The 19,296-nt window shown below is 42.2% G+C and overlaps 1 protein-coding gene across 1 annotated transcript in view; it reads right to left on the bottom strand.

The window, feature by feature from the left end:
- Window positions 1–10,260, bottom strand: part of pax5 (paired box 5) — a gene marked incomplete at both ends in the record, with an annotated part of 63,008 nt that extends 52,748 nt beyond the window's left edge. The window contains 2 exons of the mRNA XM_080722247.1: window positions 2,064–2,229; window positions 10,218–10,260. Coding sequence (XP_080578373.1) covers window positions 2,064–2,229; window positions 10,218–10,260 — 209 coding nt within the window. The remainder of the gene's footprint in view (window positions 1–2,063; window positions 2,230–10,217) is intronic.
- Window positions 10,261–19,296: the final 9,036 nt, after the last annotated feature.

The following is a 19,296-nucleotide window of genomic DNA, read 5'->3' as shown; positions in this document are numbered from 1 at the left end:
ATAGTGTATTGAAAAGGTTGCAACTTGAAATCGCGCCTGGACAATTTGTGTTTGAATGCGTTGCATGCGGGTGTATGAACAGCAGTGGTGGCCTGCTTGCACACTGGTGGTGTAAGACAAGTTCAGGTGTGTCCTGGGATTTTCTGACACCTGCACATTATTATTGCAATATATACATCAGTGGCGTCAGTTCAGCAAAAGCAAAGATGGGAGTCCTCATGGAAAAGAGGCATTACATTTTGTATAACACGGTTCTATTGTGAAAATAGCAGATCTACATGCTCACAAAGCCTCGCAGCAGCTATTTTCACAATGTCTGAAAAAACGATTTTTGACAGCTTTTTACACAGGTTTCTACGGTTTCTTGGGCTGGATATGGCAGCCTGGAACGGTTTTTCAAGTGCAGCTAAACTTGGCATTTTAGTAAACGTGCCACAATTAACACTAATGCATTGCACCTGTGCAGCTGACCTGCAGAACCTGGGAATATGAGTCAAGATGGGGAGAATACAAGTGTGGAGAATATAATTATAATACCTTGTTAAAGTGACCATTTTGTTAAATTTTGCATTTGTAGTTATTTTACTGTAATTTAACAACATAATAACCAGCGCAGATAGACAAAGAGACGTTCATGGATTTATATTTAAAAGTAACTTTTATTTTCCCCCCCTGGACCCAGGGTATGGCAGCTGCATACCCCTGCCATACCCAGTTTACGCCCCTGATATACATGTGTATATACAATTATACAAATGTTATTCGCTCGTAAGCTTGAATAACGCTCTGACATCAACCTCTGATGCTGCAGCCTCCACATCATAGGCTACCAGGCCTTCTACTATACAGCCCCATGTCTGTGGAACGCCCTCCCCGAACACTTGACAGCGCTCATTATTTTAAAAATTGTCTAAAAAATCACACCCGTGTGAAGTGGAGCTGTGTGTGTGTGTGTGTGTGTGTGTGTGTGTGTGTGTGTGTGTGTGTGTGTGTGTGTGTGTGTGTGTGTGTGTGTGTGGATCATGTGTACCGATTTTTGTGACATTTGAAGAAAATATGTAGGAAAAGGAGCAAAAAGTGTGTTTTGGAGAAAATTCAAGATGGCGGAAAATCTATCATGGCGCAAATGGGCGTGGCCTATATGGGGAGATGCGTCATGACCCAAGGAATCCAGGGAAAAAATATTTTTAATTTTCCGACCTACGGTTCAAGAGTTACAGGCCAAAACGTAAAGTGGGGTGTTATGGCGCCACCATGCGGCCAAATGACACAATTATTTTTTATTTAATCCTTGAAATCATTATGAACCTCCTCTCCAAGTCTTGAAACTCTAGCCCCTATGGTTTGCGAGAGACAAATAATTGAATGTGAGTTTTTGCAATTCCCATTATAAGTCAATGGGGAAAATTAATTCACTAATAAATTAATATCAATTAAACTATAGAACCTTTCTCTTAGAAAAAAAGTAATAGCCCACGATTCCCGAGTAAGCCGGTCGATTTGACATATGGCGCGAGTGTGTGGTGGCAAAACTGTGGGACTAGTGGCGTGCCGAAGTTTAGGAAGTTCAGGCTACATACAGACAGACAGACAGACAGACACACAGACAGACAGACACACCCACACAGCCACGTATAGGGAGCCTGTGCTTCACACAGCTCCAAAAAAAACGTTTTAACAAAGCGTTTTTGTTGTTATTATTATTCCTGGGCCTTTGTTTTTTGCCAGGTCTTCTATGCACACATCTATTGGTGTATAGTGACAAACCATGAACCGGAACTTTAAAGAATGCATTGAAGTCTATGAGGGGTAAAGAAGTGACAATGAACCATGTGACCAGCGCTGTTTCTGACCCCGCAATGGCAGAACTCTCTGATTAGACGACTCTGGTTCCCATGTAATTGATTGGCTGCCTCGCGTGTCACGATGCAACGTGTTATGACCGCGTAGATCGGCTATTTTTGCTACAAATACAGCTGTGCCTCAATTGTATCTTGCAATGTTATGCATTGGACACAACAAGTTTTAAAAAAACCTACATTATATACATGTGCACATCTTACCTGCCCAGTATCTTGCTGACACATCCATGGCTGACTCGTAGCTGGCGGGAGATGTCGCAGGGGCGGACCCCTTGATGGGCGAGCTCTACGATTCGCTGTCGAACTACATCTGGGAGGGGCCTTCCGTTGACAAACACGCCCCCGAGCTGGTTCACCCCGCCGTGCCCTAGAGGAGAAGGACACTCTGTGTCAGATGGGTGAAAAGAAAGCCAGGGATAAGAGGAAGAATTTGAAAAACGGGAGAGACCTGGAGGAAAGTAAATATTAATCTTGCAACCGACATCTATAGCAGAGGCTCACAATGTGAGCTGATTACTAAGAGGTTCAGGCTGAGTTAATGTATTAAGTAATGCATTGAAATAGGAAAGATTCCCACACACAATATTGTGCTACAAACAAAGAGATCAACAAGGTAAAGGAGAAGATGTGCCAAGCTTTTTAATACGCCGTGCGGGCTTTAACCAAATGTGCTCAAAATGAAAACATAATCTATGCAGAGATGGCCTGAACTAACAAGGGCAAGTTCAAGCTTTTAAATTGAATTCCTTCTTTTGGTAACCTTTGATTGGAATTAGATCCAAAGTGACTAAGATCCTGTACATATTAGCAGAATAAATATTATTTGCACACAATCCTTTTGCACGCTGAGTATAAAATCGAACCTCTGTTCGAAGTGGAGCTGTGTGTGTGTGTGTGTGTGTGTGTGTGTGTGTGTGTGTGTGTGTGTGTGTGTGTGTGTGTGTGTGTATTGCAGTTGATGCTCAGGGCAGGCTAGACTCAACAGCACCTCTCTGGTCACCCAGGATCATGTGTACCGATTTTTGTGACATTTGAAGAAAATATGTAGGAAAAGGAGCAAAAAGTGTGTTTTGGAGAAAATTCAAGATGGAAAATCTATCCTGGCGCAAATGGGCCAGGATAGAGGGAAAAAAGAATTTTAATTTTCCGATCTACGGTTCAAGAGTTACGGGGCAAAACGTAAAGTGGGCCGTTATAGCGCCACCATGAGGCCGAGTTATGTAATTATTTTTCGATTCATTCTTAAAATCATTATGAATCTCCTCTCCGAGGTTTGAAACTGTATCTCCTATGGTTTACGAGAGAAAAATACTTGAAAGTGATTTCTTGCATTGTCCCATTATAAGTCAATGGGGACAATTAAGCGTCGTTTTTTGCAGATTACGTCGGCATGGTAAGGCGGATCGGAACGAAAGGTAATAGAACACCATTCCCGGCCGAGCCGCACATTTTGATGTATATATTGCGCGAGTGGCGTAAATGGTGCGGCACTAGTTACGCGCCGAAGTTTAGGCTACATACAGACACGGACGGAGACAGACAGACCCACACACACGGCCACGTATAGGGAGCTTGTGTTCCACACAGCTCCAAAAATGTACCCAAAACATGCAGAGTGTAACAGCGGTACGTGCACAGATACGCTCGTGCCACACAGCTGGGTAGACCCATTGCTTCAGAGGTAACACAATGGTATGTGTACATGTTACAGGCACATGTTGATGTACAACAGTCATGATGATCAACCTCTTTACATTCAAGGACCCCCAGTATTAGGCTACATCAGAATGTTATAGGATTTCTATCTCTGGAAACCCCAATTTACACTATACAATTTAAATTATCAGTGTTGTAGAGTGTACATAATGTACAAGTATACAACTATCATCACTGTCATTTGCTGCAGGTTACCTCCTGGAAACCCCTCAAGGATCCCTAGGCGTTGACCCCATGTTGAGAACCAGTGAAGTAACACACCCTTTTAGACATTTCCAGGAGAATATCTTTAATGCAGTAGTCAAAGTCCAGTTTAGGATTAAGTCTACTTAATTATCACAGTAGTTAGACCAGTTTACGATGAAGCTTGCCCTGTAACACCCCCCCCCCTCTCTTGACTATACTTGTACTGTTCTCCATTTTTGTCTAATAAAATAATCAATCAATCAAAAAACTCTCTCCATCCAACAAAGGGTCAAAAGATGGAAGGAATGGGGCGCCCGCTGGCCTGGTGGTCAAGGCGCATACCACATACTAGGCTATGATGCCTGCTGGCGTCGCCGGTTCGATTCCCGATCCGGACGACCTTTGCCGCATGTCATTCCCCATCTTTCTCCCCATTTCCATTTCCTGTCAGTCTACTGTCCTATCAATAAAGGCATAAAAAGCCCAAAGTATTGTGTTTGTGTCACGACTGTGTATGAGCTAACTGTGAAACAAAATAAGAAGGCCAATCATAAGCAGAACATCAGCTTTCCCAAGGAACTGACCAACCAGGACCTCAGGACTGAGGTCCTGCCTGAGATACAACATATCATTGACTAATGCTCATTTAAAAGCATTATCAGCACCAGTTGCTCTCTATGGTTAATTGATAGCAACAACTTTGGCAGGGGCAGAGTCTCTGCACAGAGACAACTATTCACCTCTAACTAGACATGAGTCAAATCACTATCTGAAAAGGACTTCAAATCGTTTCCTGATTGATCGTTCTTGGCTCAGTGGAATCTGTTACTATGAACTGCAACTGGCCAATTTGCACCCTGGACCACAGACTGAAACACTCTAAGAAGAAGGATTTCCAGTTAATTATAGACCATATCTGCCCCTGGCTCCTCACTTTCAGGCTCCTAATATCCCCTGGAGGAAATATAGGTATATATACACTAGAATAGAATAGAATAGAATAGAATAGAATAGAGCTGTATTAATCTAAAAGCTGAACATTATAGTTGTTTTGATCTTTCCAACAGAAGTAGCTGTATAAAGGAGCAAACCGGACTGTGTTGGTTGTGCTTGTAGTTGTAGAGAGTGACACACACACACACACACACACACACACACACACACACACACACACACACACACACACACACACACACACACACACACACACACACACACACACACACACACACACACACACACAGATGTCTCTCACTTTCTCTCTCTCTCTCTCTCTCCCCCCTCTAGCACTCTCTCTCTCTCTCTCTCTCTCTCTCTCTCTCTCTCTCTCTCTCTCTCTCTCTCTCTCTCTCTCTCTCTCTCTCTCTCTCTCTCTCTCTCTCTCACCAAAGGCAGAGTGTAAATCAACCAGAATATTTTTTGAACACATAATCCACTGGCTTTTGTATTACCATAGTGATTACGTCTTTAGGGGAATCATAAATACATTCTCTCTCTCTCTCTCTCTCTCTCTCTCTCTCTCTCTCTCTCTCTCTCTCTCTCTCTCTCTCTCCCTCTTTCTAACACACACACACACACACACACACACACACACACACACACACACACACACACACACACACACACACACACACACACACACACACACACACACACACACACACACACACACATGCGTTGACACATACTAATCCTAGCTGTGGGGGTAATAGATTTTAAACACATTACCCCAGCAGGGATCCCCCTAAAACACCAAGCTGTCCCCTGAACATGTTCCTCTGTCCTCTTCTTATTCACCCACTAAAACAACTTCTTACACATCACCACACACACACACACACACACACACACACACACACACACACACACACACACACACACACACACACACACACACACACACACACACACACACACACTCAGGCAGTGTATCAAATGGAACCATTTATATTCACAATTGTGCAGGTTCATGATGAAAACCCTGTTTGACATCAGACCAGTCAATTAAAATTACACTCCAGATTGATAAAACCCTATATATGACAGATATTAACACAATGTTCACATATAGAATACCATAATGATATATACATTTTCAAAATGCCTGCAAAATTCCCTCTCTTGTTTGACTCCCACGCCCCCTCTCTCTCGCTCATTCTTTCTCTGACACCCCCCAACACACACACACACACACGCACGCACGCACGCACGCACACGCGCGCACACATACACGCAGGCATTTTCACACATTTTGCATTTAGAGCCTGCTGCTGCTGTCCTACATAGAAAACGTCTCCCCCCCCCCCCCCCTCTCTCTCTCTCTCTCTCTCTCTCCCTCCCTCCTCTCTCTCTCTCTCTCCCTCTCTCTCTCTCTGGGAGCTTTGAGAGTTGTCTAAAAGCATTATTTCACTCCTCATCTTTTATTATTTCCCAGGACCTTTCAGCTTGCTCCGGTGAATAAAAGCAGTTTGTTGTGTCGTCGGGTCGTTTATAGAGGCTAACTGCATGCGCATCGCGGCCCCTGCTCTACCTCGCTATATGTGCAGAGGCGGTCGGTGCTCTCTCTCGCTCTCTCTGATAAGAGTAAATGAAATGCTTCTTTTCAACCTCCCTATCTGGGCCACGGCATGAAATACGCCTTGCTTTGTAAAGCGATGGAGAGGAATGACTTGTGACCTACAAAAAAACTGCAGATAACTATTTATTCACTTATCTGTGTATTTACTGTTGGCATTGGATGGACGTTTAGACTCTCGCCATTCTGGGTATATGGGGATTATGTGCTGGGCCATTTTATTTGCAGGCCTATAAATACTGATAGGAGCAAAACGCAAAACTTTTAACATTCTACAAAAGCAGAGCCTTTTATCGCCATTGGAGCATAATAGCCTACTTTGTATATGTACTTTTTTATTTCGTTTTCAATTCGTTTATTCCAATTTGTGTCCATGATAAAAAAAATAGCTTTCTATACCTCTTATCTGCTCTCAAGTCAGCCCTCCAGATCAGTGGTTCCCAAACTTTTCAGCTCGTGACCCAAAAGAGACTAGACGTTTGCAATGCCTTAATTGGACCCAAACTAATGAGAATAGCAGATCTGCAAGATCACAACGCTCACATTTATCTTTTAATTTATGGAATATCTTTGATTTATTTTACTAATTTTGTTTTTATTTTTTTGGAAAAGTTTTTTGAATATATTTTGAATAATAATAAAAAACAAGGAGGCCCATTAAAAGCTGTCTGTGACCCACAAATGGGTCCCGACTCCCGACCCAGTGTTTGGGAACCAGTCCTCCTCCATGATGAAAATGTGCAATCTGTTGACATTGCCAAGTTGCCAACTGGCTTCATTTAAGATGGAAGAACAGAGAGGCAAGGATTTACAGGGGAACAGCAGGGGTCATCATACTGCTTTCCTGTTGGATTCTATTTATTTACCCTTTATGGAAACTGACTTACAATCCGAGCACCTCCTTAATGTTTGATTGATTCACTGTTTCTTTCCGGGGGAAAAATGCAGAGATAAAAGAATATATTTCGGGATCCCCCATCCAGAAAATAAGGTCCATTAGCACCCCCCCCCCCTTTCTCTCTCTCTCTCTCTCTCTCTCTCTCTCTCTCTCTCTCTCTCTCTCTCTCTCTCTCTCTCTCTCTCCCATCTCTCATCTACCGCCTCACGGCCAAACGACTCAAGAATAAAGCAAATGAGAAATAGCAGCAACAAACGTTGCAAGTTCTCCATTAAAATAGCCTACCGGAGCTGCATGCACGCAGAAATTACTTTTCGCAGAAAACGCCAGGAAAGTTGCTGGCAAGAATACAGATGAAGGAAATTGCCTTGTGCAAACAATGAATAGATTTCTGAGATGTGCAAGCCTGGCGTTTTGAAATAAGTTTTATTTTGAGGAGGATTTTATATTTATTTTATTTTATCTAAAATGGCCCGACAAAGTCACGATGAAGAATTTAATTTTAATAAGCTGTACCCTGAATATTTTGTTATTGCCTTGAGATGAATCATTAATGAGAAAGCGTTTAGCCTGATAGTCTCTATCACAACTCATAACAGCTAGACATACGACATGTTTATTGAAGCTTTACTATTAAATCATGTTCAGTAGGATATGAAAATTAACCGACTAAAATATATGTAGGCCTACTGCGGTGCTGAGAATATATTATGCAGGCTAAAGTTCTAATTCCAACTAAGATCTAAATAGACGGGACTATCATTTTTCTGTTTATGTAGGCTACTTTTCTTTTTTTGCTCGATATTCTGATATTTTGAGTCATGCTCCTCTCCAAGGTAATACCTACTTAATATTCAATTCATTTTATTCAACTCAAATCAAACTCATCTTCACTGCAATTGTGTCAGAAATATTTCAAGTCATAAAGTAGCCTAAATAGCCTATAAAACGTTTTCACTATTTTTGAACAAACAATTAAAATGCTATAATCCTATAGCTTTGTTGTCAGTTGTCACTGTTCGTTATTATATTTTATTTAAATGTTTGACATTTGCTATTAGGCAGGCTGTTATTATAATTAATAGAACGAATGAATGAGTCGCACTGATTAAAGAAACAGTGAAGTGATCATCATCTTCATTCGTTTTTGGAGGCTCGATGACGGATAGAAACATTATATCGAGCACTCCACAGCTTCGCCTTGTAACTCTCAGATTAGTAGGCCTATTGGTACGTTACGGTAGACAGCACACAGAGAGAGAGGGAGTAGTAGAGAGAGAGAGAGAGAGAGAGAGAGAGAGAGAGAGAGAGAGAGAGAGAGAGAGAGAGAGAGAGAGAGAGAGAGCGGCCCTGAAAACGGGCAGCCAAGACATTTTCACGCGTCACAGTCGATTCCTCACAACCTCACAACCTTTGACATTTTTGTGTAATCGTTTTAAAGCGCCTCTCGGATCTGACATATATAACTTTAGCTCCGCTATACCGTCAAACTCCGGATCGTTCGGGCCGTGAAACCGACCGTGGGGTCAGCGGATGGAGAGCAGAGGAAACATGATTCGTTCTAGCTTTTGGAGAGGTGTATGTTTAATCCTGGCGCTAACGCACCGTAGGAAGCTCTGTCATTTCACATAACAAGGAGCGTTCAGAAACGGCTAAACCCCGGGGATTATTAGCCTGCAAGGGCTTCTCATTGAGAGACAACTCAAGGGGAGACAACAAGGCAGGCCAGGCAGCAAGCTATAGCTATGGGACGGCGAAAACAGACTTAAACACCAACACAGTCCACCACAATTAATTCAGCCGTATATAGACTGGACAACTTATTTGGATTATTATTACAAAATATAGGCTACACTATAACCACTTCATCCCTATATATTTCGGCCATTTGAAAATAGCAGATCTACAAGCTCACAATTAATGCGTCGGTATGCGATAAATTGATTTGTGAGCTTGTAGATCTGCTTTTTTCCAAAATATATATTTTTAAACATTTTCTACCTTTGAAAAATTGTGAAATAGGACATTCTGCAAAAATGAGTATAGGATACTTTTGGTAGCCTATACTTTAAGTACACTTTGATATCAATACTTTTGTACTTTTACTCAAGTAGATTTAGAATTCCCAACTTTTACAGAGTTGCCTATTTCTACATTGCAGTATTGATTTCAGAGGTGAAAAAGTAGGCCTACTCACATGTTTTAGGCCTATATGTTAGTACCTTTCCACCGCTGAAATATAGGCATATATCCCACTCCTGTTCGGTGCCCATGCTGACATTGTATATAGTCTACTTGTATGTATAAAGCAACATTTCATTGAGGAAAACAGATCACATCAGCTACAAATGAGAAATCTAAGGGAGGCCTGCATGCAGGAGAAACGCAGTGACCTCATGCATGCCCCCGTTGCCCGCCATGTCACGAATGAGTGATCCAGTCCACTCGCTCCTCTCCTCTGTGGCCACAACGGGCCGTGCATGCTGCTGGAGGACCTCACAAGCACTCTGGAGATGTGTACACCTGTAATGTAGTGTGGCTCTCTCTGTGTAACCTGGTTAGAGGCGCTGCTGAGACTGTTTGTGGTTTCACAAAAGCGGGTCAAGTTCACCTTTTAGTCATGCTTTGTTACCCTGCTGTGCACCTTCTCTCTCTCTCTCTCTCTCTCTCTCTCTCTCTCTCTCTCTCTCTCTCTCTCTCTCTCTCTCTCTCTCTCTCCCCTCCCTTTCTCTTCATGCATAACTCTTTCCTCCTTCCTTATAATAAAAACACACCAAGACCTCGTGTCACAGCAAAGAGCCAACTCCTCATTTACACATAAGTTTCCACTTGCTTTTGAATGAATGCCAGTATAGGCTATAGTCATGCAGTTCTTCACACATCAAATACGAAAGTTCACGTGTGGCTACAATGGGCCTACAGAACACTATGTGCACCAGATGAGGTTGCTGTCACAGTGGGTTAGTTTATAGTTACTTACGGTGCATCGCCGCGAACGGGTCGTGCTTACAGTGAATCTCCATCAGTGCGTGTTGCGGGTGGGGGTGAAGGCCCCTTAAGACACCTGACAGTTCAGCTTGAATCTTGGCTCTTGAATCAGTTTAGCGAAAGACTTGGAGCAGAGAAGAGTTCCTTTTGAAAATATTCGCTCAATAATATAGCTATTAAAAAAAATGTTTGACGAATAGGTATAACGGGCGTAAAAGTATAACGTATTCCCAATTGAAAGAGTGTAAAAAAATGTGTTTGGGGGAATGATTTAAAAGATAATATCAGGCAGGCTCATTCATGTAGACCAAAGCCTGGTCACCCCTATTACGCCCACTGCGTTGGTGCCTCGAAAACCGTAAAATAGAATATATACAAAACAGTGCTATGTCTATGTCCGCTGCTTATTTAAAACGACTAGCCTTATAGTCCATGAGGGGAAAAGTTGGGGGAAATAATATGGCATCCGAACGGGTAATATTCCCCCCTCCCCGTAATGGAATCCCCCTCACCCTCTCTCTCTCTTTCTCCCTCTCTCTCCTTCTCGGTCCGTTGGCCGTGACCCCTGAACTATAATTGAACCAAATGGAGGCGCAAAGACACCGAGCCTTGGCACTCCGAAAGTAAACTCTTTCTTGGATATTATGTCATCTAAAACCTAAAGGTGTACAGTTATATTCATCCACGGTCGTATGGTCCAATTCATTCACTGCACAGCATTCTCTGCTATGAAGCGTCCTCGCACTTTAAATAAGGTCTTGATAAACTCCCGTCAGAGATGCACGTGGAAGAGATACGAACGATTGCGCGCATCTTGCAGTGTCATATCCACAGTGTCAAAAAAATAAAACAATAAAATAAACTTTGCGTGTCATTCAAAAACGGAAAAGCCAAAGAGATGTGACTGGAGTAAAGCTATTCAGGCTGACTTGAGAGTTGTCATCCCGCTTGTTTGAACGAAAGGTGTCACTCTGGTCTCTCTGTGATGTCCAGACGCATGCACTGCCATAAGCGCACAGGATTCCCCAGCATGTGTGTTGTTTGTATATTGATTTCTCCGGGTGGGAAACAGAAAACAAGCAGTCCTGCCAAATTCACCGCTGGTATTTTGTCCAAAGCTACCACTCTCTCTCTCTCTCTCTCTCCCCCACAGAGGCTGGCTGGAGCCGTGTGTGTGCGCGTCCCGCTCAAAGCGCCAGCGACCACAGTGGCGCACGCCGCGTTTCAGGACCTGCTCTCGTGTGGACAGCGCCAGCGCTCCAGCTCCGTGGAACTACCACCACATGCAGCCGGAGCCCGCCTGTCACTCACGGCCGCGCCCGCCAATCAGAAGCCAAGCCCTGGCCACGTCACCGACAACTCCTGATAGGATCAAGTGGGGATCGCGGCCATTGGCCGGTGAGAAAATCCTGTGGGCGAATGACGCGCGCTGCAAACGGCGCGTCGGCGAATAGGGAGCCTCGTGCAGCGACGCAGGGTTCAGGGAGTAGATGATCTTATGTTTAATTTCAATTAACCAAGGTAAAAACCTAATGCCTTTATACCCATTTACACTCCATTTATTCATGTCAATGTTAGATGTTTAATTAATAGAGTATTACAAAAAAATGAGGCTTAGTTGCAGAAAGGCTTTGCAAGAGAAAATGCGGAGGAATTCAAACACAATTGTCCGTCTATGGCCCCCTATGGCCCCAGGCCTACAGAAAAAAAAAAATATATATATATATATATGCAAACGAAAAATGCTAATTTTTAGCATGTTAAACCTATATTAATATAAAATACATCATTTGTGCTTTCCCAAATAAAGAAAAATATGTAACCTAATGGAGTGAGAGCTGTCAAACGTTATGAACACAACAACACTTTGCATATCCCCCCCCCCCTTCAACACAATGTTATAAATCTTTAGCTTCGAGGAGAGAAGAGGCTATATATGAAACATGCATTTTTACACTCATTACTTAATTGATTGTGGATCCAAACTGTGCCAATTTAATGAAATGCGATTGGCAAGCATCACATTTACACTCAAAACTGAGAGGGATTCAATACGCGTTCGTCCCACCTGACCTGAGAGGGCATATCTAAGCCTCGCTCCTGTAATATTAACCATACAAATAGCCTAAAGCGTCAACCAAATTAACAAGTGTTATTTCCCCTCTTCCTGTTTCTCGACATTTAATCATTTCAGCTCCCTTCTCGGTGCTTATAGCCTACTATTCACACAGCTAAGGGTCCGATTTGACACATTTTGGTACAAATAAGCCTATATATATATAAATAAATAAATAAATAAATAAATAAATAAATAAATAAGTAAGTAAGTAAATAAATAAATAAATAAATGCACACTATGCATACTATGCATTGTAATGCAGATAACACAATTAGCTGAACAACAATAACAACGTTATTAAGGATTGTGTACGCATGCAAATAGGCAATATATAGCAAAAGGATGGTTGGCAATGCGTGAAGGTCTACATCTATGGACAAGATGGGCGTCATTTAGATGGTGAGCTCTAAGATTCTCACTTTCTTCGGGCTTCACTAAACAATTTCAGTGTAGGCCTATTCTGAACTTCTTGTAAAGTATAGGCATAGAACTGTTTTCAAATGTATAGAAAAGAAACTGGCCACAAACTCTCATTGTCATGAAACATGTTTTCAACAGTTGAAGCACGATTCCAGTACAGGTTAATCACTATCATTCCCTATTAAAATATTGGGTTGTATGTCATGTATGTAGCTATAGGCCAGACTATATTTGGACGTTTATTGAATAGACCACGAGGGGGCGATCAAACCTGATCCCTCTCACCCCACGACACGCACGCACGCACGCGCACGCACACACGCGCACACACACTGACAGCCCCACACACACACACACACACACACACACACACACAAAGTTTGGTGTTTTAATATTGCCTAAATGTTAATGAAACTCGCAAGCGTTGCCTTAGCATCTAAGGCCCCAGCATATTAAAATAACCATATAAAGAGAAAAGAGATTCAAGAGAAGCATGCACATATAAGATTAACTGACATGTGAATATCCGAGTTGGCAATGAATGAAATAATGCTAAAAATGGCACCATGCAGTCCCTTCTTCAACAACGCATGCACCAAATAGGCTATGATTTCAGTTCTTCATTGATCTCGTTCTCCCACTTGCTCGTTAATCCACTGACAGTGGTAGAAAGTACACCCCGAAACATTCACACTAATCCTCATTCATATTTCACATCATTTTATTGCGTATTCATAAGGCTTTATGCACATAACGGAGGAGCAGACCCAAGATCATTTAAAGGGATGTTACAAAGTGTTGGTGTGCAGAGGCAAGCACACTTGTGCCTTAGATTTTAAACTGGAACTATAAATTGTGAAATTAGACATGAGAGGAAGGCAGCAGTTGTAACAGAGGCGTCAATTGGGTATGGCAAGCTATGGCAGCTGCCATACCTTGGCTACAGGGGGAAATAATAAAATGTACTTTTCATCATGCCTGTTGCTATAGGCTATGGCAACATGACGCGCGAGGGCGCGCGTGTAAGACACCAGTCATGTTGCCATACCTTAGCTTTTGCCGAACTGACGCCACTGAGTTGTAACCTATATAGGCTAACAAAATATACACACTCATCATTATGATCTTGCATCACGTTAGAGTAGCCTATAATTCAAAACCCGAGTAGCCTATATGGCCTCATCCTGCTTCCAGATCTGAGGTTATATTTCACAATGATTAGATTGGCCCTGTCTCACCGTGGACAGACAAAAACAAGTGGAGGATATATCATACAATTCTAGTTTTCATTTTCACTATCTCTGTCTTCCAACCCAGCTCTGATTTGGTTATATTGTGAAAAGCCTATGCACGTTCCTTCCTCCTCCCCTCCAAACCTAATTGCAGCCCACATCCTTGTCTCTTCGATTTGCAAATTAAATGCATAAGCAATTAAAAACGCCAAACACAATCAATCATGTATACAAATTGTTGTTGCTTTAGGCTTGGAAATTTAGAGAAAACTTCTATCAGAAGGATGACTTTAATCCGGGGTCCAAAACGATTACCATATTTCATTACCTCTGCAATGCTTTCTCGTGTTGAAATTGGGAGGATGTGAAGGATGGTGGTGTTGGTGGCGGGGGTATATTTTATTTTTAAGCATTAGTAAGAACTTGGTTGGGTCGTGATAATCAATTGTGGAGGCAAATTGGAGGAAGTGATATTTAAGTCTTCCCTGGCTGTTCCCTCTCCTTTACCCCCTTTGGTTCCCTTCCCTCCATCCACAATACAAGCTCTGTGCTTTTGCGCGTATGAAGCCTCGAACGAAAAAGCAATGAAAAATTAATAGCGCATGTTAACTCCGCGAGCTCGTTTATTACACGCCCGCTGACTGTAAACATAATGAGAAAGCTCCCATATCTCTTCTTAAGTTTTCATTCGTTTATAAAATATAAAAGTCATAACTAATAAATGAAGTAGCCTACGGACCAGAGAGTGAACCGTCTAGCATCCATTTTGGGAACCCGAATGGGGTCCATCTCATTGTGTCAAGCAAGTCAATCATCACTAAATTATAGGCCCAATCAGATTCAGATACATACATGTTTGTAATCATTTGACTTGATGGTGATGGCATTGGCACCATTAAAGACCAATCTGTTACTTGTTAGTTGAACTTGGCCCAAAGGCCTTGCCTTGGCTGCCTTTAATTACCTTTATGGTCAAACCTGAAACAAGGCTGCTATCGACTAATACAAGTTTATATAGTGTGCTGTTTTAATTAGCGGATTAGCATGTAATCTCATCGCGAGTACGGTATCACGTGGGTCAGATATAGGCCTTGCAGCATTAGCATCGTAAACCAGACTCTTCCTTCCTTCAGGAGTCAGTTTATAGGCTATGATTGCAGCATAGCCTATTCTAGGGGGCCGTATACCTGTCCTGACTGACAAAAACACCATAACATTGGCACAGACCCCCATCTGATTACATTGTGTGCAGTCAGGGACCCCCATACAAGATTTGAGTTTTCGAAAATGTTTCAAGTATGCTATTATTCCAAGAGTTTCTTGATTTTTTGAAAATGGCAGATCTACAAGACATGTTGTGAGCTTGTAGATCGGCTATATTTTCAAATAGCTGATGGGTTAAAGCCAGGGGTTAAGATGTGTATGCTATTAGCCTAATAGCCTTCTTTTTGCTGCATGGGGAGGAAGAACACCTGGGGGTCCCGGTTCCGGTCCCCGGACCCCACTTTGAGAACCACTATACTAGGACATGATAGGCTATCACAGGTCAATTTGCAGAGACAGAGGCGGGTATATAAGCTGGAACCTTATTGGACAGAGCATTGGCCTATACGTTTACTCAGGGCGTGGTTCTGTCTTGAGGCAGGAAATAGTGTTACTTCAGCAGCAAAGGGCATCTCTCTACAATTCTACAATTTGTTATCAATTCAGTAAAAATGTAAAGTGAGAGGAAGCGGAAAGGTTTTGCATGATTTTAGCCTTCACATTGTCTGGGAAGTGACCTTTTAACTCTGATTAGTTCCGTCAATACTTTATACAATATACAGTATAGCAAGACTGTTACACCTGTAGCCGATTATGTTGACATGGCTTTAACTCATTTAAACTCATGTTGATAGAGGATTAATCACCTGCCAATTACGCACAGTTTTCAGCAATCGATACATTTGTGTTATATCCTCATGTCCTTGTCAGCTAATAGCCTAGCCTAATTGATGAGAAAACGCAACATTACGCAAAAAGCTCTGCCATCTTGGACAACAGGTAGGCCTATAGTCTACAAATCAATGTTAGTAGTTTAAAAAATTGTCCCGTTGTTATTGTTAGTAAGAATGGAGGACCGGTAGAGGCAACAATCAACACATTTCCCTTCCAAATTGAGAGGCTGATGATGCCTACAGTTTCTAAACGACAAACGACATTTTATCAATGCAGGCGCAGCGGGCAGCAATATGAAATGATGTGATATCCATTGGGGTCGATGGCCTGTTCCGTTGCTGTTCCAAACCCCGCTGTTTTATGAATAGGCCTATAGAAGATGAACCTGTTGCTTAACCGTTGGAGACATCCACAGATACATGATGTGCAGGCCCATTTCATCATCATGGACTGGGCCTGTTTGGCCACAAACCTCAAGCCAATAAACAAAGAGACAATTGGCAGACTATACACTGTCTTTCAGAATGTATCCCTATTTATTCACGGGAAAATATTTAAGCAACAATAACTCATGCATGGAAATATCAAGATTAATATAACATCTGTGTGCCTGGTCAAGTTATTATATTGAATAGCATGTCATGGCATTTCTTTCCAAAATTTATTTTCCAAAGCCTAACGAAGAAGCCACAAAAAAGATGCTCAACTCTAACTTTCAATCACCTAGCCCCACTCACACACAAACTCATCTAACATGCAGTGAAGTCTCTTTTCTGTCTTCAATTGGCCTATACTGTACCAATTCCAATAATGAAGTAATGGAATGATTGAATAAACATAACATAAAGCATACTGGCATTATTCCCTTCAAAATTAGAAATAGTAAAAAAAAAAAACGGGGAAAAAACATTAAAGTCTACAATAGGTCTAATGGAAATCTCTTAATGACAAAGCCATGGCTGATAGTTTGTTAATAGAAAAAACTAAAACAAGAACAAAACATTCAACAACCAAATTCGTATGATTAGCCTACCTTCAAAGGATACTAAGTGTAACTTCCAGTTGTCTTACTTTTAGTTGGCAGTATACTAATAGATATATAATAATATACCCTAGCCCTAAAACTAATACCATGCCCAGGTCTACTTATAAGCTAAGGCAACAAAAATGTTAAATCTGTCTACAAAAGTTTCCAAAGAAAATCGACTTCAATTTAACATTTCAAGCCAATAAAACATAGTACCACTTTGAAAAAAGTTTCTACCGCCATAGTTTGAAGCTCATCATCAGAGATAAGTAGAAGTGACTTGCAGACCGGCCCGGCCCCTACCTGCTCTCCCAGCCCGCAGTGCTGAAGTCCGGGACTCCTGGTCCATGTTCCTCCGCTTAGAACGGAACGGGGGGCCGGGGGAAGGGGGGCGATGGAGAGAGAGAGAGAGAGAGAAAAAAAAGGAAAAGAACAAAAAACTTTCTCTGTCCCTCTCTCCCTCCCTCCCTCCCTCTCTAGCTCTCTCTCTCACACACACCGTTTTTTTTCCTTCTCCTTTCTTCTCCTCCGCGCTACAGTACTTTTGGGCGAGTTGTAGGTTGAAATAATTCGACCCTTCCGCTCCCTATTGCACTCGTGCAAGTGTTCAGTCAGCTGCAACTAAACGCTTTAGGTGGAAAAAGGGCTTCGGGGGAAGCGTGAAATGATCACGCCGGGTAAAAAGAGCCGCTGCCTCCATGTGCGCTCATGTCCCGTCTCCTGTTCCGTGCGCAAACACACGCACGCGCGCATGCACGCGCGCGCGCGCGCACACGCACACACACACACACACACACACACACGCACACACACACACGACACACCTCCGTATAGGCACGGCCCTCTCGCCCCTATGCTGCACCGTCTGAGATCGACTTTACCAAACTTTTCGGCGCCTTCAACTCTGTCTCTCTGTCTGTCTTTGTGGGCCATGTCTATTTCTCTTCCTCTGACACTCAGTAAAGTTGCTTAGATAGGCTAGTGGTACAAAAAGAAATGGGTGCGTAATGGCGCGCGGCTGTGTCAAGAATTACTCTTTGATATAATGCAGTATTTTGTCGTTCGTTTGTCGTGACTGTTACTGTAAATGCTACTGATTGGTTTCAATGTGATTTTTTATAATGTTTTTGTATAACTTTTGGGTAATGTCATAGGCTACTCCTGAGTCAACTTTTCTCCTCTCTTCAGAATGCACCTGTTACGCGCGGTGCTCCACGCAGGCATTACGCACGAACTGAGCGACTGGAGAGACTTATAAATCTTCTCTTTACTCTTCATTCACAATCAATATGTACGCCCATTTGAGGGTTTTTAGATACAAAATGTTAAAAACAAAACGTCATAACGTCACGAATAAAATAAAAGTTATTATTCGGCTATTATTTAACTCTGAAAGAACACTTTTACTGTAAACCGTTACTACACAGTAAACCCTGCTTTCATCCCTCAGTCTCTTCACGCCCACTAGCAGGCTACACGGTGTTTCTTCACCTCTCTGCTACACTGACTGACTGAGGCGTCGAGGGACAGGAGGGATCATCTGGATGTCGTCCCTCGTCACCGAAATGTACCAAACAAAAAAAGAAATAACGACAGACTGCCGCGGGTCTCAGAGTTCACGCGCAACCCCAAGACAATTGAGTGCGGAACAAAGCGCGAGACATGGAGCCATTTTGCTGGGCTTGTCGCCTCGCGCTGCGACCCCGACCTTCGGCCCGCGCCCACCGCTCTGAGACAACAAAACCACCATACCATCAATACTAATGTCTCCTCTTCTCCTTCTGCACTCGCTGGAGCAGAGATCAGCATGCAGCAGTGTTGTTCATTAGGGTAAACCAGCCTGCAATGCTGTTGTTTATTTTCTTTCTTTTTTTTTCAACATTAAAGTTGATGATTAAAGATCTGTTTTGAGGCCAATTTGAACTGTTCGATAATGCAATAACGATCCATGCATTTCCTGTGGACCTGCAGACGCAGAGAGTAATTCACGGAGATAATAATGGGTAATAATCACATTATAGGCTAATTGACGGTAATAAAACATTTACATTTACAACTTTACATTTAATGTAAAATCATGAGTTAGGGTAAACGTTTTGTTTTAGTTAGGCCTAATCAGTGAGTTTCGTTATGATATGAATTTAGAAGTCAAAAGAAGTCAAGTATTAAGTGACCCAAACTTTTCTATTAGAGAACAAATAGGCTATTCAGTAATTTAAATTGAGAAAATAGGCTATACCTACATAATAAGTATAATGCTATTTAGAAGTAGTAGGCCTATAGTATTAGTATTAGGCCTATTTTACATTAATAACATAAAACATAATAAAATATA

The sequence above is a fragment of the Nannobrachium achirus genome (assembly GCF_963921795.1).
Source record: "Nannobrachium achirus genome assembly, chromosome: 3".
Taxonomy (NCBI): Eukaryota; Metazoa; Chordata; class Actinopteri; order Myctophiformes; family Myctophidae; genus Nannobrachium; species Nannobrachium achirus.
Note: the sequence above shows the minus strand (reverse complement) of the source record. Positions and strands in the feature narration are given on the sequence as shown.